This window comes from Schistocerca americana, chromosome X (genome assembly GCF_021461395.2).
Source record: "Schistocerca americana isolate TAMUIC-IGC-003095 chromosome X, iqSchAmer2.1, whole genome shotgun sequence".
Classification (NCBI taxonomy): Eukaryota; Metazoa; Arthropoda; class Insecta; order Orthoptera; family Acrididae; genus Schistocerca; species Schistocerca americana.
Genome location: NC_060130.1, coordinates 799,569,241 through 799,594,808, shown reverse-complemented (window position 1 = coordinate 799,594,808; position 25,568 = coordinate 799,569,241). Strand labels below are relative to the sequence as shown.

Below are 25,568 nucleotides of genomic sequence, written 5' to 3'. Positions count from 1 at the left end.
TATAATGTAAAGATTTATATTTTAGAGGAGTTTAAAAGATCAAGCACGAAAGGGAGCAGGCCAAAGACACACATTAGTTGTAGCCCCAGGGGCTGGCAGAGTGAGGCACAAGTTCACAGTACCCACAATAATAATCATCAACTTGACCACCTACCAATTCCTTGCAATCATTACAGTTAAAAAAGTTCAGTACTACATTTGAAACAAAATGCTTGTTATATTATTATTATTATTTTGAAATAAGTTGTGGGATAGCCAGGAAGCAGCCTCCAAACTGAGTGAAGATCTACAATATTTTTGGGAAAGCACAAATAAAATCTGGTGGATGTTCTAGAACTCAGTAATATGCAGTTGGAGTGTTAAAGTAAAATGAATAAATAATTCAGAGTATTATTTTCTTCTGCAAGAGTTATCAAATATAATTATAAGTGGTCATGTGTGTGAGAGTTGCATTCACACAAGTGTGTGTGTGTGTGTGTGTGTGTGTGTGTGTGTGTGTGTGTGTGTGTGTTGTCCAATTTAGAAGAATGCTTTTGGCCAAAAGCTTACCTATTTAGCAGTCTTTTTGTTGTATCTGTCTATGACTCAACATTTCCACTATATGGTGAGTAGCTATCTATCCTTTTCTTAATGCTGTGTTTCTTTTGAAGATAGCACATGAGGTTCTGGTAGAAATAAAGCTGTGAGGGTGGATCACGATTTGGGCTCATATAATGCAGACAGTTAGACAAAAGACAGAAGTCCCAGTCCACAACACAGTTTTAATCCGTCAGGGAGTTTCAAATATACACGTTGTTTGTAGCATGACGCAAGTAATGAGGTTATGGCAGCTGTGTCACAGTCTGTACTCTTTCATGAGGCACTGTGAGTTATCAGAATAGGCAAACACTGTCTGTGTGCACTCACACATGTAGTTTAGTCTTTGTTATGCCTATTTAAAAAGCTAGCCGTAGTTACACATGAGGACAGTTGTAATACGAGTGCTTTCATTATCATTTGTCTGACTGACACACACACACACACACACACACACACACACACACACACACACACACACACACACACACACACACTAACTGCGGTACACCTCAATGAACTCTCTTCCCCTTACATAAGTTGTTTACCCAACCCCATTTACTTCAGTTAGTATGTAGATGCTTAAAAATAGGTATGCAAGCCAATTCCTTCACCATATGAGCAACCAAAATCTTCTAATAAAAGCAGGCTCATCCCTGTTAAAGAACGCACGGAATTTCTAGGTGCGATAATAAAGCATGCATGAAGATAAAACCATCCCATTTAGTAATGGTAATGCAAAGTGAATGACCTTGAATTTGAAGTGCATTGATAGACTGCACACGCATAGCAGTTTTCAGTTCACCAAAAGCAGGAACTCTACAAGTGAAAGATGTGATTTCACTTGTCTCGGCTGCATTTAATCATAAGATGCCCAGCACTGAGCATTTTTTCACTTCCATTATTCTGACTGACGACTGGCTCTTGTCCTCTAGAATGACAGTCAGTTCCCATGGAGAAGCGGAGGTCATGTTGTACCTCATCCTGGGACTAATGTTTATGACTACTTTCTCCTGGTAAAAATAAGAATTTTTTTAAGAGACTAGGGTAGTAATTCTTAGTTAATAATACACTATCAACTCAAAATTAATTCTATAAACTGCTGAAATCAGCAAAATGATACTTGTGTTGTTGGCATAGATGACTGTAGCAATGATAATGAACTAAATGGAGGAAAGAAATCCAGCTGTAATAAAACTGCATTTGAATGATTAATTAGTTGTACCTGGAGTTTACACTAGATGAAAATTTTAAATTACTATCATAAACCATTGGTGTTGATGTGCCAATGATTTGATGTCCAGCAATAAATCATTTCCCTGTTAGAAGCAACACAAAATGAAATGTTTATGTCTCCAGCTCCTGCTGAGTTAAACGGTAAACCAGAGCAAATTAAACATCCAGCTACAAATGTTTTCACATTTTTCCTATTGGAAAGCATGTCCACCACACCAAGAAACTGTGCGAGATTTCCCGCCACTGACTATCAAAATTTTGCCGATTATGTTCTTCACGTTGCCCTCTTCACATTGCCCTAAAGGGAAAAAACAACAAATTTTGCCGATTATGTTCTTCATGTTGCCCTAAAGGTGAAAAATCAAATAAGATTAGTCTGGTGACTGTGGGGGAAGGGGGGTTAGGAGGAGGGAGAAGAATAAGTACGCTTGTGTGCCACTGGGATGAAACCATCTACTGTTAATATGACCAAAATAAAAGAGGCAGGTCAGGCATGTCGAAGGATGTAACACTACTTAGATTTTGGATATGGTCACTTTACAGAGCTAACACAAGCACTGAATCCAAACTGGGGAACATCGTGATTTTGACTGAGATAAGTGGTGGAGAATAGGAAGGGGTTGTAAGGTGGCAAGAGAGAGGAATAGAATGGGAGGTGGTTAGCAAAGATTGCTTCACTGCCAAACATGTAGTTGCTTGCAGGGGAAGTGTCTGGCACATACCTACATACAGTGAAGCAGGATACGCTGTAGGGGTCCACTGGAAGAAACATTAAGAAAAAGAGTACAGAAGTAAGAGGAAGGGTTCAGTGCAACAGAAAGAGATGAAGGAAAGTTTCAGTGTGAAAGTCAGGGCTGAATAGGAAAGTGACTGAGGGACTGTGAGATTGCTATGGGAACACGAGGATGGAATGGGGCATGGTGGGGTGGAGGAAAATAGGTTATAGTGACAAGCTGAGGAGGAGAGATCTGAAGGAACAAGAAAAATGCTGCAAGATAGCATGAGTTGTGAAGCAGCAGATAAAGGTGACCACATTATTTTCTACTGTGAACCTTAGCTGCAGTTTGCAAGTGGCTATACATACCAACTTAGGCTATACATACAAACTTAGGGAACACAAGGTCGTTGTAGTGAGGCTCAAAACCATATCAACCAAAACCACTAAAAATAAACACAAAATATGTCTATTTAAAACAGCAGATAAAAATTCTGCTTGATGCCTTCCTAAGAGAGTGTCTCCATTCCTTCCAAGCTAATTATGTAAGTGTAGACCAGATATGGCTCAAATTCAAAGATACAGTATCGACAGCAATAGATAGATTCATACCACATAAGTTAATAAGAGACGGGACTGATCCACCATGGGACACAAAACACGTCAGAACACTGTTGCAGAAGCAACGAAAAAAGCATGCCAAATTCAGAAGACCGCAAAATCCCCAAGACTGGCTAAGTATCACGGAAGCTCGAAATTAAGTGCGGATGTCAATGTCAGATGCTTTTAATAGCTTCCACAATGAAACATTGTCTCAAAATATGGTAGAAAATCCGAGGAGATTCTGGTCGTACGTAAAGTACATCAGTGGCAAAAAACAGTCAATACCGTCACTGCGCGATAGCGATGGAAATGTTACCGATGACGGCGCCACTAAAGCAGAGTTACTAAATACAGTTTTCCTTAAGGAAGAGAAGGGAAGGGAAGGGAAGGGAAGGGAAGGGAAGGCTCCCCATCCCAGGGGGAACTCCTTCATAGAAAGAGTGGAACAAATGTTGAGTGTGTGTGGAATATGGTACATGATATTTGGATGGTTGTTTTGGTCTGTAAAGGCTTTGGCAAGACATTTAGCATAGAAGCTACCCTTACTCTGTTTGTCACTACAATGCAGTACCCTCAGAAGGACAGGCTGTATGGAAAAGACTTTGTGGTTTGCAATGGGTAGCAGCAATCAAAGTGGGGGCATTGCTGGTGATTGGTAGGTCTGATGTGAACAGAGGTACTTATGAAAAAGTCAGTGACGTGGAGTCATCCCCCACAAAATTTACTCAACAAACCAAGGACTGGATGACTTGAAAGCATGCCTCAAGATGTCATGAGCAGGTTTGTACGCAGAAACGCCATTCAAGAGCAAACAGCAATGCGTCAATTTTTTTTTAAATTTGTTTTGTTTTATTTTATTTATATTTTTTTAGGTGTTTTTCAAAGTAGTAGTAATTGCGAGTGGTCATGGCTACCAAAAAAGACATTCTGGGTTTGAAGTCAGCCAAGTGTTGAGAGAGTTCATGTTCAGAAAGACCATGGGCCTTGTAGATATTGCTATAGAGGTAGGAGGCACTGACAATGTAAAGCAATACATGTGGTGGTAAAGAAACAGAACCTGTGGATAACAAGTAGAGAGAGTGTTAGTGCATTTTATATAGGAAGGTAGGTTTTCAGTAACAAAATGAAGGTGGTTGTTAACAATTGTAGTGATACTTTCAATGGTGGATATTAACTAGGCAGAATAGATTTCAAAAGAGGTTGGACTTACAGATTTTAGGAAGAATGTAGAAACTGGGTGTCCAAGAAGTGGTGCGAATGAGAATTCCTGGAAGGTTACCAAGGGATGGTTAAGTAGGGGTAGGAGAGTTTCACATTTAAATAGAGGTAAAAGCTAAGAGACAGTATTCAGTGATGAGGTTGGGTTGGGCTGTGAGACCAGACAGCAAGGTCATCGGTCTCATCAGATTAGGGAGGGACGGGAACGGACGTCGGCCATGCACTTTCAAAGGAACCATCCCGGCATTTGCCTGGAGCAATTTAGAGAAATCACGGAAAACCTAAATCAGGATGGCCAGACGCGGGATTGAACCATCGTCCTCCCGAATGTGAGTCCAGTGTCTAACCACTGCGCCACCTCACTAGGTTTCAGTGTTGAAACTGGGGTTTTTTGAAGAAGGGTTGACTATATATTACAGATCCGTTTGTGTTACGGGTTCTATTGGGTGGAGGGAAGAACCTCTGGGGTTTTGGCAGGTTTAGCACACCAGTTTTAATGGTTTGAGAGTTTGGTGGGTGGTGGTATTCCAAGGTACGGATTTAGAGGTCTTTTTAAGGTGGCACTGTACATGTTGACAGGCAAGGGTTCTGATCTGGGACATGGAAATTTAGGATAACAGAACAGGAAGCAGATGTATGTCATGTAATGTAATTTCACAAAACTAGTATAACCACACTTTTATGTCCTTGGACAGGATTGCCAACTGTCCGGTTTTAGACCAAACAGTCTGGTTTTTTAATAAAACCTGTGGTGTCTCGTCGAATGTTCTGACTGAACATCAAAAGTCCAGTTTTTGGGCTCCCTTAAATTAGGCTAAATTCATATTTACTAACTTCATTTTTTAAAACTTTTTACAGAAGCCAAATAATGAAAATTGAGTCAGTTAAACTTTTCAATTTGATTATTCTTTGGTTTCAATATTTTATATCAGAGTGTGTCACAAGTTTGTAGAATTGTGGACTTGTTGCAATGAATTCCCAATGTAAGTTTGTGCATTCATTTGTTTGACAAGCCGTGCCAAAGAGGCTTTGCATTTTTATAAGGGGCGTTCAAAAAGAAACGAGCCGGAGTCTGGAATGCACAAACCAGTGGCAGGAGGGTAATATCATGGCATGTGTAATGAGGTGTGGTTCCAACCAGTGCGTGGAAGTTTAAAGCCCGTCGCTAGAGAGCACGCGTGCACATCACATGACTATACAGAGCTAGCAGCAGCATGCATCAATCGTCCAGTGCTGCCAGTCGGATTGCAAACAGTGACACAGATCGGCATAGAGGTGGTATTCATTTTCTAACAGTGGAAGGAGTAGGAGGAACGGACATTCATCAATGAATGTCACAAGTGTACAGCAAACATTGCATGTCCCTTGCAAGGGTCATGGCATGGTACAAGCGCTTCAGGCAAGGATAGGTGTCATTAGCTGATGATGCACGGTCTGGAGCACCACACTATATTACCAATGACATCATCCAGCTGGTGGACACATTCATTACCCAGGACCGCTGAGTGACAGTGAAAGCCATGGCAGTCATGGTCAGATTGAGCATCAGAAATGTTACACCATCATGAAGGAAAGACTGCACATGCGCAAAGTGTGTGCCCAATGAGTGCAGCACAGCCTTCAACCACACCTGGAAGCATGTCAAATGGACCACTGTCTTGCTCATCTGCAGTGCTATGCTTGGGAAAAGAATGCGTTCCTGGCACGAGTGGTGGCTGCAGAAGAGTCATGGTGTCATCACTTCGCACCAGAATCAAAACGACAAAGTCTCCAGTCGAAGCATCCAGGGCCACCACCACAAAAAAAAAAGGCCAAGGCCATTCACATGTGTGCAGAAAAGGTTATGCTGAAGTTCTGCTTTGAACGAGATGGCCTCCTCCTGATTCACTTCCTGCAGCATGGGACAACAGTGTATGCCCAGCGTTACTCACAAACTTTGACCACCCTTCGCCAAGCAATCAAATTGAAATGACTAGGCACTGCTAGTTTCTTTTTGAACGCCCCTTATATTACACCGTGGTGCCCATTGTCGTCAAGTCATTTGAAGTCCGCCCGAATAAGCATGAACTAGGAAAGACAGACCAATAATAGCTTTATTTTCTTATGACAGCTGCATGTCACTTCCACGTGGACAATAGGGCAGAGTTACAATATCAATTTACGACTATTTATTCTTCTGCACAGTTAAATTATATAGCGGGTAAAAAAACTAAGCGACAGTATTGCATTTTCATTTTATTATCGGTGCTTGCAATAAAGACCTACTAATTTTAACAGGAATATCGCTGTCGAACAAATGAACGCGCCGAGTATACCCATTACGCGGCTGATTGCTGTCACGAAATATTTTGTCGTGAATGTATTAGATGAACCGCACACGGTAAGCGTTTATTTATAACTGAAGTGTTTCAAGAACGGCACTGTAGTCCCTGAGTGATACGTGTACGTATATAACACAGTATTATGGTGAGCTCAAATACAGCAGGCTAAAAAAACAGTGCCGTGAGTGTCAGTTAAATGACAAGTGCCTATAAGAAACAGACTTCTTGGGGTGGCTTTCGAAACATGATGAATATACCGGATATTGTAAAACGTGCCATGTAAGTTTTACAGTGAAATACGACTAAGTGAAAGCAGTAAATCATCATGCGATTACTAAGACTTATATTGATAAGACGCAGGATGTGTTGAACTCCACTGTTCCAAGGTATTTCTTGACAGTGGGAACTAGTGAGGAAGAGGAGGTGTCAGCAACGGAACTAATATTAACATTCATGGAGTGAAATATCACAGTTACCTTTCACAAGGCTGTAATAATGCACTCCTATCTCACTTTTTTCCTTCTTCAAGATTCGAAACTATCATCAAAAATTCACTATTGTCGGACTAAAGCTGAAACTACAGTAGTAGAGGATGTATTGGCTACACATTCTCTGCAACAAATTCTGAAGAAAGTTGGTACAACTCCATTCTCGATTGCATGTGATGCCTCAAATAAAGGAAATATGAGATTATTTCCAATTGCTATTCAGTACTTTGACCAAGAAACGAGAACTTCAGCTGTTACAGACTTTTACGAAGTTGCTGACGAAACCTCAACTTCTATAGCAACGAGGCTTAAAGAGAGCATCATTCAGGCTGGCCTTTCAGGATCGCAACGACAGTAGATGGTGCGGACAACTGTTCTGTCAATTACGGGAGAAACCAATCTGCTTTCGTGGAATTGAAAATATGTTTGAAGCACTACATCTTATTACAGGGCATTGTCACAAGCATGTACTGCACAAACTGCGAAATATGGTCTAAAACTGTTGAATCGTTAGTGGTTAAGATATTTAATGAGTTTTCTTCAAGCGCATAGAAGGTAAGTGAGCTGAAGAACTTTCTTGAGTCCCTGCAACCCGAGTACTACACACTAATCCGGCATGTTCCAACGCGCTTTTTTTCTGCTGTAGACAGATTGCTCCAGAACTGGCAATTGTTGAAATCCTATTTTCTAAGCCCATGAAAATGGCAGTGAAGTGAACGATGAAGTAACACTCCCAGAGATTTACACTTATTTTGTCCACAACGTTATACATTTATTTAATACAAACATACAACGCGTGGAAAACTCCCAGATAATTGTAATATATTCTGCATTCCTGAAGTTGCGTACAGAAATTATTAATAGACAAAGAAATAATTTCTTTGGATTCAAGGGATAAAAAAGCTGAAAAAATGTCAATATGAACAAGCAAAATTTCTCATAGAAGCTCAGAAAGTCCATACTAGGATTCTGGTCTATCTAGAAAAATGGTTTGACTTCAGTCAAGATTTTCGAGCTTAGCTCTCGGTTCAATCTTGAAGAGCTCCTTGAAATGGAGAACATAATGCAACTTGCAGATTATTTCAACATAAATGTAAACGGTGACGAACTGTTTTCTGAAATATGTGCATTGAACGACTGCTTGCCATTCATTAAGGGCTTACCACACGCAAACAATTCCAACAAATGGGTAAGATTTTTTTATGAAATGGCACATAATTTGCTGAAAGTTGTTCAACTTGCGTTAGCAGTGCCAACGTCCAATGCGTTTGTAAAGTCGATTTTTAGTGTGATGCTAAATATCCGGAGCAATGAAAGCAACGGACAAAGTGGAAATTGTGAAAGCCGAACTATTTGAGGATTTTAACTACCGTATGAAATGTTCTGAATTTGCTAAATTTGTGAAATCCGACAACAGGAAAGAACTTTTTAAAGCTGTGAAGTAAGGAAAGAAGTACAGCAAAAAAACTAAAGACTCGCACAAAAGGCTGGATCCGCAGTATTAACTGTGAATGTCGTGTTAAATAAATGCGTGCTTCCCGTTCCAGCAGCTATAATGTATGTATTGTGTAATGTGTTGTGAATAACAATAATAACAATGCATTTTTCAGTTGTTCAGTTTTGGCTCCAGTTAAGGCTGCGTTCACAGTGGCACCGATAACGGTCGTCAGACGGCGACGCGAAAGGTCGGCCGATAATATCGGACGACAGCTTTGTCACGGTGCGTCCGATCTCATTCGCCAGTTTCTGACGGGATCGAGAAGGTTAGGTTACTACAGAATATATTCTGTGTATGAAGTACGTTAGATTTTAACCTCAAATTTATTTTGGATACCACGGCGCTTCTGTGATTGGAGAAGAGTGTTGCAATGCGACGTTTGCTATTAAAAATATGACGAATGAGAGATCTGTCTCGAACAGAACGTGTCGAGTACTGTACACACACTCTTCAGTTATTTGAATTACCACACAAGTTTTACGAAATACATATCTAGTACGAAAATACGTAGTTTCAATGATACATCGCATTAAGATATAGACAAAACGCGTTGTTCACAATATGGTTTATTATTAGTATACAGTGGCGACTTCAGTGTATAAAGATTTTGTCAATGAGGTTATGAGCAGATAATTGTGAATTTACATGGTGAAAGTGGATGTTTCTATTATATGATGAATGCACAAAATTTGTGTGTGAGTAAGCAAGTATTATTTAATTGATTAAAAAGATAGACTTGTGGTTTCACAGTAGCTCATTTTATTCTAAAAACGGTGAATATTAATGCAATACTGGCAGTTGGTATAATCAGATTTTAATACTGAAAACCTCACTGCTCTTTGAACAATTGCCCAGTGGATATGAGAAAGGACGAACAAGATTTCTGAGGGTCAGTAGACTATTATTTCAGATTCAGTGAAGCTTTTAATAAAGAATATCGACTATTACAGTGTCTTTTGTGGCACGTGCATGAAGCATAGCTCCAAAATTTTAAAAATTTCGTAGTATTTGGGGCGTACGAGTGGAAATATTTACTTTAAAATTAGTATTTAGCGCATCGTAAATAGCATCCAACATATCGTACAAAAACTTTGAAAATTACTTTTCAGCAAGCAGTATAGGCCTAATCACTGGAAAGATGTAACTTCCAGATGTTGAATATCGAAGTGTCACTTCTAGTTTTACCTGAGCCAGAACTGCATCTGTAATGTGAGAATGAATTTTTTAATAGAGCTCAAATCACACCTCTACAAGCACTCGAAATCTATTTCGTTGAATTTATTTGAAGTTGTGCAGATGTATGGCAGTTAACCTTCCATGACTATCATTCAGCATACGTGTGAAAGACAAACACAAATTGTGGGATAAGATACCCTGAACACTTAAAGCATTGTAAAGTAGAAACACACATGTGCTCCACATTTGGAAACTACTTTATGTAACAGAATTTCCAGCCTACTGCCATAAAAACGCCAGTAAACATAACAATAATTTGTAGACAGCTTTTGTCCCCCTTCCAGAACACAAAAAGATCAACTACAGTAACATCAGTCATAAGATACTCAATCCCTGTTACTTGAGCAAATTATTTTTCGAGATTATAATCTGCACCTAAAATTTCCGATTAAGATTTTCCCTACTAGTGGTTTCCATTAAACCTGCGATTTCAGTTCATAGATTCCGACGAATTATGTAATGATTATACACTCCTGGAAATGGAAAAAAGAACACATTGACACCGGTGTGTCAGACCCACCATACTTGCTCTGGACACTGCGAGAGGGCTGTACAAGCAATGATCACACGCACGGCACAGCGGACACACCAGGAACCGCGGTGTTGGCCGTCGAATGGCGCTAGCTGCGCAGCATTTGTGCACCGCCGTCGTCAGTGTCAGCCAGTTTGCCGTGCCATACGGAGCTCCATCGCAGTCTTTAACACTGGTAGCATGCCGCGACAGCGTGGACGTGAACCGTATGTGCAGTTGACGGACTTTGAGCGAGGGCGTATAGTGGGCATGCGGGAGGCCGGGTGGACGTACCGCCGAATTGCTCAACACGTGGGGCGTGATGTCTCCACAGTACATCGATGTTGTCGCCAGTGGTCGGCGGAAGGTGCACGTGCCCGTCGACCTGGGACCGGACCGCAGCGACGCACGGATGCACGCCAAGACCGTAGGATCCTACGTAGTGCCGTAGGGGACCGCACCGCCACTTCCCAGCAAATTAGGGACACTGTTGCTCCTGGGGTATCGGCGAGGACCATTCGCAACCGTCTCCATGAAGCTGGGCTACGGTCCCGCACAACGTTAGGCCGTCTTCCGCTCACGCCCCAACATCGTGCAGCCCGCCTCCAGTGGTGTCGCGACAGGCGTGAATGGAGGGACGAATGGAGACGTGTCGTCTTCAGCGATGAGAGTCGCTTCTGCCTTGGTGCCAATGATGGTCGTATGCGTGTTTGGCGCCGTGCAGGTGAGCGCCACAATCAGGACTTCATACGACTGAGGCACACAGGGCCAACACCCATCATCATGGTGTGGGGAGCGATCTCCTACACTGGCCGTACACCACTGGTGATCGTCGAGGGGACACTGAATAGTGCACGGTACATCCAAACCGTCATCGAACCCATCGTTCTACCATTCCTAGACCGGCAAGGGAACTTGCTGTTCCAACAGGACAATGCACGTCCGCATGTATCCCGTGCCACCCAACGTGCTCTAGAAGGTGTAAGTCAACTACCCTGGCCAGCAAGATCTCCGGATCTGTCCCCCATTGAGCATGTTTGGGACTGGATGAAGCGTCGTCTCACGCGGTCTGCACGTCCTGCACGAACGCTGGTCCAACTGAGGCGCCAGGTGGAAATGGCATGGCAAGCCGTTCCACAGGACTACATCCAGCATCTCTACGATCGTCTCCATGGGAGAATAGCAGCCTGCATTGCTGCGAAAGGTGGATATACACTGTACTAGTGCCGACATTGTGCATGCTCTGTTGCCTGTGTCTATGTGCCTGTGGTTCTGTCAGTGTGATCATGTGATGTATCTGACCCCAGGAATGTGTCAATAAAGTTTCCCCTTCCTGGGACAATGAACTCACGGTGTTCTTATTTCAATTTCCAGGAGTGTATTTTTCTGCCTCAGGATGGCACAAGCTGCTCCTTCAACCAAACGTATCAGTTTCTCACAAACCACGTTTCGTGTCGTGTCGGCCATTAAGATTGGAAAAACAAACTGTTTTGAATTTCAGAGATTGTCGTCCGAAATCTGCACGCTCGGACGATGATGTCTGCTACATTGTGACCGCGCATGTAATGGCGTACTGATTTGAAAAGATCCGCCGTCTTCGGACGATGTCGGCCGTCGGCGGAATCAACCGATATCGGTGTCACTGTCACCGCAGCCTAACATTGGCAACCCTGTTCCCACAATTAACGTTTAAGACATTTTTTATCGATCGGGTCAAATTTCTCGTGTTCACAATGTTGATGCGCACCCGATTTAGCGTTTAGCATTTATAATTTTCCCGCGAGTTATGGCGAAATTAACTCACGAAATTTACGTTAAATAACGCTTGCCGTCAACTATTGTTTACAAACTTTACATGGTTACGTTTCTTGACACCAGGTAACTCTACTCAGCAGATCTGAGGCGATAAATGGATAGAAGTCGGAAGAATTCGTCCTATATCTCCTGCCGCTGTCAAGCGCTACTCAGCATGGTGGCCAACTGTACTGCGCACGCGCAGCTTCGAGATTAATTCTCGTCGTAACTCCTTTGCGTTATTCGAACCGTATGTATAAAAATAGGGCTAGTTTACACCCATGCTCACTTGCGGCAAATGTTTTCGGTTCAAACACAGCACCAGTTACACATTTTTAAATGCTTAGTAAGTCGTGTTTTAAGAATTTATTCTCGTCATCAAATGCAAATATTAATGTAAGTATTTTTTGCGATGGTTTACAAAAACAATGTGAGTGATAGTTTGCGTGTATGTGGTTTTCCAAATAACCAAGACAGCACAGTACCTGGTAATCTCAAAAAGACGATTAGTGCAGAAGACGCAGAACAACACATATGCAAGCGCCACACAAAATACTTACGTAAACATTTGCACCTGACAACAAGAATAAATTCTCGAAACATGTCATGTTAAGCATGAAAAAATACGTAACTGGTGCAGTGTTTCATTCCAACGTATTTATGTGATGAATGACAGCTGCAGGCTTTCCAGAAACATCGGAAATCATGTATGTAATTAAGTCAAACTTTTGTACTTCCCAGACAATTACCAGTTCCAGTTAAATCAGCGGTTTTTATTAGATGATAAAGCATTATCAGATAATAAACAAGTCCCTGACAAGAATTATCATGCTTATTATGTGCGAAAATATAAGGGGGTACTGTACGTAACTTTTATTGCTTAAAACATTATTTCCAACATATTATATTATTTTCCCACATTTTACACTTTTTTTCTAGTCCCTGGAAAAGTGTAAAAACGGGGTTTCACTGTAGTTTGTTTTATGGGACTTCAACTTGGTTGTAATTGTGAAAGATGTTGCAGAAAAAAGAGCAATTTTGACAATCAGGCTATAGGAGGCAGTATACGGCTTTCTAGGGCAGGCCGTTCCAACAGTGCCCCCTGGGCAGGTGTGTGCGTACGGAGGTGGCGGGGAAACAGCATGTGACCCTGGCGTTTTGCTAGAGACAGGGAATATTTCCTATAAATTCAAACATTTTCACCAAAAATTCAACATTATCTGAATTCCAGTTCAGAGCAGAAGTTAAGACATGCTACATTATCTGATGCTCATCACACTATGAAATCACTTTATCCCTTAAAAATTGATTGCATCCTATAAACAAGAATGGCGTATGGTTCTTTGACTCAGCAAAATTGTGCACTAGAAACACTATTTCACCTGCTGTAATTTTAATAGGGCAATTCTGTCTCTCTGGAGAAGAATGCTTATTCAAACGTTACATTGTCCATACCAACTATAAGCCTTAGAAATTTACACACAGATCTTATGTTAGTGGATTTGGTCAGACATTCTATGAATAACGCCCAATAAAATACAAAAAGATTGAAGTTTTGAATGTATATGTGAGTCATGTGACATATGTTTTACAGTAAAACACACACACACACACACACACACACACACACACAAAATATAATCACCACGAAGTTTTAAGGCATTACCATTGATATCTTTAAAATTACAATTTATACCATTAAAAAAGCTCTTAAAAATATGTCTGTCTAGGGCAGGCTGTTCCAACAGTGCCCCACAGAGCAGGAGCACTCACCAAAATGTCTCACATGGGAAAGGCCTCAGACACGGCCAACCGATTCGGTTCAGATTTGGCAGGTCGCTTGTGTACAACCTAAAACGAAGGACTCTAATAAGATATTTTGGCTCAACACCCTCCCGTTTTTGTGAAACTCACCCCTAAAGGTTATGACGAACAATCGATTCAAAATTGGCGGAATCTATAGATAATTGTAAACAGAGCATTTTTCATCAGGTATGGTGTCCACAAACGCATACTTTTCCGTAAACCGAAGAAAGAAACTTTTACAACTGCAACTTATTTACCCACATGAAAAACGCTTTTCGGAGAGAACGCCGTCAAGGTAACTGGCTGGGAAGCCAATCTGGAACGCCGAGAAACAGACTGCCTGCTTCCGGTAGTGCATTGATAATACATCTGTCTTGCAATACTTTTACAAACCAAAACACAGCGTCGGTAACTTCCCGCTTGCTGTCGTCTATGACAGGCCCCCAGCTATATATTTCAGCACTGGACGAAGAGTGTACACCCTCCATTATTCAGATTATGCAGTTGAAAGATATGACACAACAAACAATAACTAGTTACTACGGCAAAAACAGGAAAGCTAATTACTGCAATATACATACAGTACAAGTCGTATGTTATTTACGGAAGTTCACTGTATTCTTTCACAATTCGCCGGATTAACGATGAAAAATCATTACGTGTATCCTCGAGGTTCGCGGCAGCCTGAAGATGGAAAACAACTCTTTCCGATTAACTTCTATATGATTCGTGCTGAACACCCTCACTCTTCGAGGTTCACAACTATGATATGATGAACAGACGACCGGGACAACATAACTCTCCCCGCGTACATTCTGTCCCGTGCATCGCTGTAAACCAGCTTCGCGCGGTTGGCTATCTGTGGTCCCTCGTGAGGAATTCGCAGCACCATTACTCAGAGTTGTTTTCATGTGACAAGGCTAAAAAGTTTCAGAAAAATATGTGTGAAATCTTATGGGACCTAACTGATAAGGTCATCAGTCCCTAAGCTTACACACTACTTAACCTAAATTATCCTAAGGACAAACACACACACCCATGCCCTAGGGAGGACTTGAACCTCCGCCGGGATCAGCCGCACAGTCCATGACTGCAGCGCCCAGACCGCGCGGCTTTCAAGTTTAATTCTGTAATAATTCGCGTCGTTTAGGAAATTAGTTTGCCTACCTTATTACAATTATTATTCCGGGTTGAGTTGCGTACCTTATTAAGCCCCCTATCCCTACGAATTCTGATACAAAAAACTACAATTAAAAAAAAAAATGAAAATCCTACAGTTTCTTCGAGATTCGAATACGGGTTCTCTGCTTCCCAGCTAGTTACCTTGGCCGTTGCGCAATCGGCGCTCTCCCCGAAAAGCGTTTACCATGTGGGTAAACAAGCGGCAGTTGTGAAAGTTTCTTTCCTCGATTTCTGGAAAAGTATGCATTTGTGGACCCCGTACCCACTGATGAAAAGTGCTCTATTTACAATTATCTATCGATCCCACCAATTTTTAATCGATTGTTCGTCATAACCTTTAGGGATGAGTTTCACAAGAACGGGAGGGTGCTGACACAAATTATCTTAGAGTCCTTCGTCTTAGGTTGTACACAAGCGACCTGCCAAATTTGAGCCGAATCAGTTGGCAGTGTCTGAGGCCTTGCCATGGTTGGGGGAAAACAACCTCACAGCTCTTGACCGCATTTACGAAAAATCCTAGTTAAAACAATGACTGCAATGGCCATCAACTGGAGAGATTTCTAGTTACTGATACGGTTGCATGCCCGCAGTGACTTACTTGTAGCAAAGTACTCATTATGCTAATAAGTGTAACTTACAGCATCATTATACACACCTACAAGCAGTGCATTACGAGCAGGTAGAAAGCGGAGCATACACTGAGCTAGGCTTAAAAATAATACACAACAAGGCATAAGTTTAAAACAGAATTCATAGTACAGAGGTTGTAGAACTATGTAGCATTAGTTCAAGTATTAATACTTTCCTTTCCAGGTGAATGTCAGTGAAGAAAACTCAACAGTTCAAGCAAGTACATTACAGCAGAGCCTTTTCATCCCCATAAAATCGTATATGACAGCAGTTACAAAACGTTTATTTCCAAGGGAGTTGCAGGCAGTTGAAGGTGTTTGCCTTTCGAAGCAACCAGTGGAGTGTCGAATCCTGGACGTGACAGTGGGCTTAGGCAAACAGCTCAGCAAAAATAGGAAAATTTTCTTGCATTTTTGCTCACTCTGGATGAAAGTACAGATACTTATAACTGACTGCACTCAGCTTTCAATATTTGTTTGTGGTGTCGATATGGCACTGTTAGTAATTGATGAGCTGTCAGATGTGGTACTGCTCAGTTACCCATCCTTCAAACTGTTTGTGATTAATAGATAGTACGTATTTGCCATGAGGCAAGCTCCATTCTGTAGCCACAGATGGTGCATCTAAAATTATCTAGCATCACCAGGGTTACACTTCTTGTTTAAAAAATAAATTCAAAAGTGAAATTGAGAAAGACCTTGTGACTATTCACTGCTTCATTCACCACGAGGTTATGTACTGAAACAGAGCAGCTCAGTCATGTAATTATAGTTCTGGTCAAATGTCTTAATTTTACATATCACAGCGTAAATCACTGCTGATTCCGATTGTTGGAAGATATGGAAGCCTTGCCACAGAACAGTTTGTTGTGTTAGTCAGAGGAGAATTCTTGAATTTTCATTGCCGTTCTGGAGGAAATATCTGTTTTACTTTAAATGAAAGAGGAAGAAGTTAACTTAAAGATTTAAAATGGATTGCAGGCTTAGCATTCCTAGCAGGCATAACTATGCATCTCAAAAATTTAAATATATAATTGTAGTGCTAAGTGCAGCTAATAGGTGACATTCACGACAAAATCAGCATTCATGGAAAAGTTACACTTGTTTGAGACCCAAATGAGTAAAGAAAGTTTAACAATCTTCAATCTTCTTTGAAACTACCTGAAGGTACCAGTTTTTGTGAGCACCAAACTGAGATAATGCAATTCATCATGTCTTTTGAAATAAAATGGCAAGAGCTCACCATTCTGTAATAAAATTGTTCAGCACTCCTTTCTTGGTATCACCCAATGATTTATCAACATCACTCCAGTTAGAAGTTACACATTAGAAAAATTCAAATCTGATGAAAGACAGATAGTACAACAAGCTGAATTTGTCACGATGGTATCATCCATTACAGCAAAAAATATCTCCCAAGCTGCACAAAAATGCCACATAGATCATATACATGTTTGTGTCTACATACTGTTGTGAGCAGCTTTTCTGAGCAATGAAAAGAATAAAAACGAAAGTACAATCTTTTCTTCAGGACCTGACAATGAAGAGCATCTTCCGCATTAACACTGCGAACACTTTGACACTCAATATTTCCACCATTAATCTGAAAAGAAAATGTCAGATTTCAAAAGCTCAATAAAAACATTCAATACTTTTAAAACAATTGTTTCTTATTTCCTTAACTTCCTTATTTCTCAGACATAGCATGATGCTACTTCATAGTGACCACAACTATGAGACTGGTGATTGTGTAAGGTACAGCCGGCAGATTACAAGACTCTGCCATGATGGCCATTCGATTGTTCACTGTGAGTCACAATACTCCATGGAGTAGTGAGTGCTCCGCAGTGCAGCAGGGAGTGTATGAGCTGTACGGGCCTGTTCGAAGGGATATAAGACAGGAACTAATATTGAACATGGAGCCTCCAACTGCTGCAAATTCTTTGGTCCATTCTTCAGACTTTGGCAGATGGCACATCGGATTTAGTCAAATTAGCCATCGCCTTGGAAAGAGGAAAATGCTCTTCAGACTAGTGTGTTGGCAGCACCTGCTCACAGAGGTGTGCACGAAATCAAACTGAAACCTTACAAACTAATCAACAGATTTATCCCAAAATGTCCTTTTTCTGATAAATATGGCTGCAGATACAGTTGCCTGACATCAGTACTGCAACTGGCTATTGAAGTCGGTGCATGATGGAGAGGTTGATCCTGAAATGCTCTTTATTCTAATCAAGTAGGGCTCCATCTATTGGGATACATGAACTTTTACAACAATCCGTGCTGAAGGTCTGAAAATCCTCATCAGTTACATCAAGGGCCCTTTGGATGACATGAAAACTATATGAACAATATACTGCAACATTCTCCGCATCTTCTCCCCTCTCCTCCTCCTCCTCCTCCTCCTCCTCACATGACTGTATTTATACCAGTAGCGGAAAGTATTTCTGATATTAAGAACTATCCTCATAATACTCTCATACACACATCACTGCTGTGTGCTCTTGCATTGTCCTGTATGAAATAACAATCCCTCTTTTCATTTGCTGTTAGTTATAAAAAAAGTTTACAGCATATTGTTTACAAACCTATCGAAAGTTACAGTTTAGTTGGAAAAGCTCAATCCAGTAATATGTGTTGCTCCAACTGAACACTACACTCCTGTTTTCACATCACACAGAAATGATAAGGATTTTCAGAACTCCAACATTAACTGTTTTTTAAGTTCATGTAGTCTGATAAATGCAGCCACACTTCATCAGAAAAAAAGGAGCATTTAAGTATCAATCCTCCCCACCATGCACAGACTGCAGTAGCCAGTATCAGAATCTGAATTCTTCAGTTGATGCACTACAGTTATTTTGTAAGATTTCAGTTTGATTTTGTGTACAGGTCAGAGCAGATGCAACAAACACTAGTTTGAAGTGCTGTATAGCTAAACCTAATATGCCACCTGCTGAAGTCCAAGGAAGGATCTGAAGCATATGTGGCAATCAGAGCTTTCCTACCCTTATTGGTTCCAACACAACACCAGATGCAGTGTATGCATTGTATGTGAAACACACCATAAATACTGTTCATACAAGAGACAAACCTACTGCTGAACTACACTTTGTCAAGATAAAAAACACATGAAAAATGAAAGAAAGGTCATTCATGAATATATCTTTGTAGCGATACATATAAAACACTATTTATCCACACGTAGTACACTCCTGGCTACACAGAACTTTAAGGAAGTTATCTACAGCACAATCCTGCACAAAACAACTCAGTATACTACCACTCATCATTGTAGTAACAATTAACATTCAATATGACTACAAAGCCACATAATTGAAATGCATACTCATGTCAATGAAACAAAACTGATCAAACCCCTGAACTGCAAACAAAGTATTAATGATCTCCTTGCACCACTAAGGAACACAGACAATTTCTAGGAAACTATAACTTCCTAACTCAAGCAGTTAATCAGGCCTCAAAGGAAGTGTCTCATGCTCCTAGATTCTGTTAGTGGCACTGCAATGAATAAATTATTCATGGTTTAGGAAATGGGGCAGATAAGCTGTTCCTCAGCTATGGGGCCATTAATACATAATAAAGATGTAACACAATGAACAATCAGTACAATAATGATTCTGAGATGTCCCACATGTCAATAAACATGATGCATGAATCATAGGTCACAAGCAGTGATCTGCGAGAAAACCTCTGTTATTTGCATGCAGATCTCTGGCAGTACGCACAAGAGAATGCTGTATGGCCCCTCACAGACTTTCGATTCAAGTATGCTCCCTACATGTTCCAAAATCATCCCATTCTTCTATGGAATAAATGTCCCTTTGGCAACACTGCTCAAATCTGGTGATAAAATAAATGAAACAATTTTTAATCATAAAGTTTGTGGCCTGACTCATGCAAATACTCTTACTCTCAAATGACTAGAGTTAATGACATTTTGTGCAGCCAGTCATTTGATTGTTACAAAAATGTATCACATCAACTAACTGTAGTGGTATAATAACAAAAAATTTAAACTCTATTTTATGGATCTGGTTCATTCCAATTTAAGTTGACGCATTTTCTTAATCTACAGTACGTCAGACTAAAGTTACAGTTGTATTGTGAAGGCACTCACAGTTGACAGTTTCCCCATCTTTACCTTTGTGTGCTATTGCTTCACCTCTGGTGGCCCACAAACAACATATGACAACGTGAAAATAGTGTTTTGAGTGGATGAGGGTGCACTTAACTTGAAAATTTTCAAACATTACACAACTGCTTTCTTACAATATTCATATTTACAATAAAAATCAGATAGCCCGATGTTTAGAAGCCAACAGCGTTGTCGCAGTGATAACACTGGTTCCCATCAGACCACCGAAGTTAAGTGCTATAGGGCTTGGCTAGCACTTGGATGGGTGACCGTCCGGTCTTCTGATTGCTGTCGGCAAGTGGGGTGCAGCCCTTGTGAGACAAATTGAGGAGCTACATGATCGAGAAGTAGCAGCTCCAGTCACAAAAACAGGCAACAGCTTGGAGAGAGGTGTGCTGACCACATGCCCCTCCATATCCGCATCCAGTGACACCTGTCGAGGGAGGATGACACGGCGGTCGGCTAGTACTGTTGGGCTTTCTGAGGCCTGTTCGGATGGAGTTTAGTTTTAGTTCTATGTTTAGTACTTTATGCAACTGAATACTTCATATATTACCAAATTAAAAGTAGAAATTAAAGCAACCATCAACAAAGCTGGTTTGAATGTCATAGCACTTATTTCAGTATGGTCCTATTAGATGTCAAATGCCCTTTCCTTCCTCCCATCTGAGAACTGGTTCTGCAAGTTACTGTTTAACGTGGACTCCAAAATCACAGTAGACTGACAGGTTTTCCATTTGGAGAAACACACACGCACACACGCGCGCGCACACACACACACACACACACACACACACACACACACACACACACACACACACAGAGAGAGAGAGAGAGAGAGAGAGAGAGAGATATCCCCAGCACCAGTGATATTAAGGTACACTAAAAAGGAGCCAAAAAGAGGTCTCTCATTCTGATACTTGATCTGTCACATTGATCCATAAAGTTTTCTTCGTTGGACGAGGTCAAGACTTTGAATATTTACATTATGTGCTTAAAATGGCATAAATAGCTGACTGCATCTGGTCAATCTGGTTTTTAGTTCTAATGATGAAAATGATTGCAGTCTTATGGAATACGTCACATGAGATGAATAACCCCTTCAGACCTTGCAGAGACTTACCATACATTAATCAAACTGAAGAGGCCTGAAGTTAATCCTCCAAGATGCCACACATACCCAGAACACCATAAAATGGGCATTTTATAAGCAATATGTTGCATCTAACTACACTCAGAGTATGGCACAGGTGCTTCACTAAACCATTTGTAACTGCATGTTACTACGTTATCTGAAGGAAGGATTGAATACAGTGAAGCCATAAATTATATCTCCTTACCACTGTTATTCTTCAGCTGCAGCCAGCCAGTTAAAAACACTGGCTACAAAACTGATGGTATGATTTTCCAGTGCGAACAATTATGACCCTCTGCTACAGCTACTGTTACAGTACAAGTCCAATGGAAGTTGGACTAAAATAATGTTTAAATCATGATTAATAAGTAATTCCATATGATATCTTAACATTTGCTGTGACTTGGTATTACTCATAGAGGAAGTGTGCTTGCTTATGTTCAACAGCCTCAGTAAGTCCACAGCCTTGCAGTAAATTATGAGGTTCTACAAAACAATAGCAACAATGATTTTTTCACCACATACTTGCTGAAAGTCAGTAATACGCCTAAATAAATTATAATGTGTATGATAAAATTTAACTCGTCCGAAACCCGTCTGTGAGAGGAGGAGTAGGAGGAGGAGGAACACTTCTATAACTTCTATAAAAACCCTTGGTTCAGCTGGCTCTGGGTGGCAGTACCTCGTGAAGGCCCCTCATGGGGGTTACAATTAAGATCTCAATGACAATGATGGTATAAGAGAAGGACTTTGGTATGGAGAAACTCCTGGAAAAAGCAACACTATCTACTCTAGGAAGAGGATTAAATCCAGCAGTACCTGTCTTATACTGAGCTGCTCCCTGGTAGGGATCTGTTCACTATGTGAGATGCAATCTTTCCTGTACATCTCACCTTCAAAAGTAAAAGTTGGTTCCAGTTAGCATAGTCTAATCACCAAACCAGTATGGATAAGAAACCTTTATGCAATCAGAATACTCTATGGGACCAATTCTCCACCATACCCTCAGGTAAAGTGTCAAATAGTCATGTGGATTCTGGGGGGACAACTGCATAAAGTTTTGGATGGATTGGAGCACCCTGACAATCACACATGCAAAATTAAATCCAAGCAACTGAACTACATTGCAACTTTAAAAGTCCAGCCTCTCACTAAACTTGGAAAGTTAAAAACAATAACAGATTTTTTACATAAAAGAGCGTTATGAGTGCATCTGTATAGGAAACTTGCTACAAGGACAATGAACCTTTTGAATCAAACAGATACAAAAGCTACAGAGGAAATCCAAAAGCAGCATATTAAAAAGTGCGCCTATTTACAGCACAGGTTTCATCATTTCTAAAATGGTACAACCCACTAAATGAAAACAAACAAACAAACAAACATACATACATGCTGGATTGATCGATATGACAAGTGTCTACCAAAAAGAAAGCAGGTATGGGAAAACTGGGATGAAAATAAAAGTAAGGAAAACAGAAACCACCTTCTAGGAAAAAGAAGAGAAGCCACTAGTCTTTTAAAGGAGACAGAAAGTTACTCATCAGCACCACTTTGTGAAGATCATAAGATAAGAAACTATTATCAACTGTTTAAGAAACAACAGACCAAATTTATATCACCAACTTTTCAACTTGTAAACTCAAAAACAAACCAGATGGCTCACTGTAAATGAAAAACTGTGAGATACCGGCAACCTTTTTTGAAGATTTACTAAAATGCCATGAAACATCAGCAAACAATGTATTCAAAACAATTACTCAATGGCCCCAGATTTAGAAGAAATTATATGCTCACTGAAAAACAATCAGGCAGTTGGTGAGGATGGAATTAAGGCAGAATGATGATGTCCTTCTTAAACTTAAAAATCTAATAGGTAGAATCTGGGAGAAAGAAGAAATACCAGAGGAATGGAAAACAAACCTCATATACTGATATTCTTCTTGGGTATGTAGCCAGATAATGTAGTCATCTTGACACAGTATTTCAACAGACCAACTGGCCACCACCATCAGGTGAGTATGCTGATGCACAATCTCGGCAGAACTGAGTTCCCAAAAGAATCAGCAGCTCCTCTTTACTCTGCAACTGGCCCACCACATGTGTGCGAGCAGCGCCACTGCTGCCCTCAAGTGCATGTCAACTAGTATCAGACCCATGAAAGAAATAAGCAAAATGATATACCACTAGCAGAACACTAATTAAAATAATCTTCTGGTTGGAATTAAGGCCATTGCTTAATACCAGATAAAACTGGGTTTCATGTCTTTACTTCAAGTGTAACTGTTATCCTGTTAATAATATTATCAGATAATCAAATTTCAATAGATTCCTCTAGAACGAATTTCCAGCGGCGGCAAGCAGGAGCGATTATTTTCAACTCATACATCATCTTATGTCCCTCATTAAGACAGTGTTCTGCCACTATGGATTTCTCTGGCTGGAGTGTGACAATGGTGTTCTATACATCTGTCCTGAATAGCACGGATAGACTGGCCAATATAAGCCATCCCACAATGACAAGGAATTTTGTATACTCTGAGTTTCCTCAGTTCCAAGCAAGGAAGCCCATACTAGGGGGCAAGGGGGAGCCAGGTCCACCCTCCTCCGCACAGCTCTCAGAGAAAGAAAAAAAAAAAGGGTAATCAGGTGTTTTTCTTTCAAGAAAATGGTTTAAAAGTCAGTATTATGCAAGATTTTAACAGGGTCAGAACTGGAACTCTTTTATCGCTACTTACAAGTCTCCATTCATCTTTCAAAATATTAAAAACAGTCCACACAACCAGGTCTAGCCCCTAACCCTCCCACAAACTACTGTATGGGCAACCCTTGGTCCCAAGTCATGCTTTACTGATTCAAGAAGGGCTCTAACCTTAGTTGCTGGTATAAATACACTTTTGATGTCATATCCTCCTAAAATTCTTGAAATTTTCAAGGATATACTCCCAGTGAAAGTAAAAAAAAGCAACAGCTTTACAAGTATTATTTTATGGTTTACCCGGCAGTCTGAACTGAAGAGTATGACATATTTCTTGGTCAGTATAACCATTCTGCTTAAAAACAACTTTAAGATGATCCAATTCCTGCATCAAATTTTCTGCATCAGAAATGGCATGCACCAAAGTGTGCAAGACCCCCATGCACTTGTGTGTTGGATGACAGCTGGTCGCATGAAGACAATAATCAGTATGTGTAGGTTTATGATATACACTATGCCCCAAAGTCCCATTGTCATTTCTGTGAACCGAAACATTAAGAAAAGGAAGTCTGCCATCCTAAATCTGATACTAGGAAGAGAACAATTAACATGATCCAAAAAGCATTTCACAGCATGAATCCATGAGGCCATGCCATAAAAGTTTCATCAATGTATCTCCAAAACCAAGTGTGTTTACGAAATGAAACCCTGAGCGCCACTTACTCAAAGTCTTTCATCAAAAGATTGGTGACTATAGGAGGAAAAGGAGGCTCCAAATAGCCATGTCAGTTTGCTCAAAATACACTGATGTCAAAAAATTGCACCACCAAAAAATAATTACTGTACAGTAACGAAATTTTGGGAATACGTTTGTCTAGGCCACATATTTAAGTGATTAACACTGCAAGGTCACAGGTTAATTAACATTGCAAGGTCACAGGTTAATGTAGGTGCAAGATAAGCCATTGTAAATGTGAAATGCTGCTACATTAATAACTTGTATAAGAGCCAAAATGTTGAATGCAAGCATGCATGCATTGTGTTGTACAGTGCCGGATGTCAGTTTGTGGGATTGAATTCCATGCCTGTTGCACTTGGTTGGTCAATACAGGGATGTTTAATGCTGTTTGTGGATGATGCTGGAGTTGTCATCCAATGATGTCCCATATGTGCTTGCCTGAAGACAGATCTGGTGATCGATCAGGACAAGGCAACAAGTCGACACACTATACAGCATGTTGGGATACAACAGCAGTATGTGGGCGAGCATAATCCTGATGGACAACAGTCCCTGGAATGCTGTTCATGAATGGCAGCACAAAAGATTGAATCACCAGACTGACATACAAATTTGCCACCAGGGTGTCTGAGATAACCACGAGAGTGCTCCTGCTGTCTTATTGCCATAACTCCATGTGCAGACTCAGTGTGTCTAGTATGCAGACAGGTTGGTTGCAGGCCCTCAACTGGTCTCATTAACCAACACACAGTCATCACTGGCACCAAGGTAGAACCTCCACCCAGCCCTCCAACGAGCTCTCGCTCAACACAACTGAAGCCAAAGATGGCGGTGGTCTGGGGTCAGTGGAACGCACGCTTCAGCGCACCTGTCTCGGTGCTTTCCTTGAAATAGCCTATTTGTAACAATTCATTGTGATACCGTGGTGCCAACAACTGCCCAGATAGCTGCTGCAGATGCAGTACGATGCGCCAGAGCCACAAGCCAAATACGACGGTCTTTCCTCTCGGTAGTGCCACGTGGC

At 40.8% G+C, this 25,568-nt stretch overlaps 1 protein-coding gene across 2 annotated transcripts in view; it reads right to left on the bottom strand.

Annotated features, from left to right (window-relative positions):
• LOC124555644 (actin-like protein 6A) overlaps positions 1-25,568 on the bottom strand; it is a 104,644-nt gene that overhangs the window by 52,780 nt on the left and 26,296 nt on the right. The window contains exon 2 of one of the 2 annotated variants that reach the window (XM_047129627.1): positions 1,328-1,589. The exons of the other annotated variant lie outside the window; for it this stretch is intronic. Within the exon in view, the coding sequence (XP_046985583.1) occupies positions 1,328-1,345 (18 nt within the window). The 5' untranslated portion in view covers positions 1,346-1,589. The remainder of the gene's footprint in view (positions 1-1,327; positions 1,590-25,568) is intronic. 2 annotated transcript variants of the gene reach the window in all.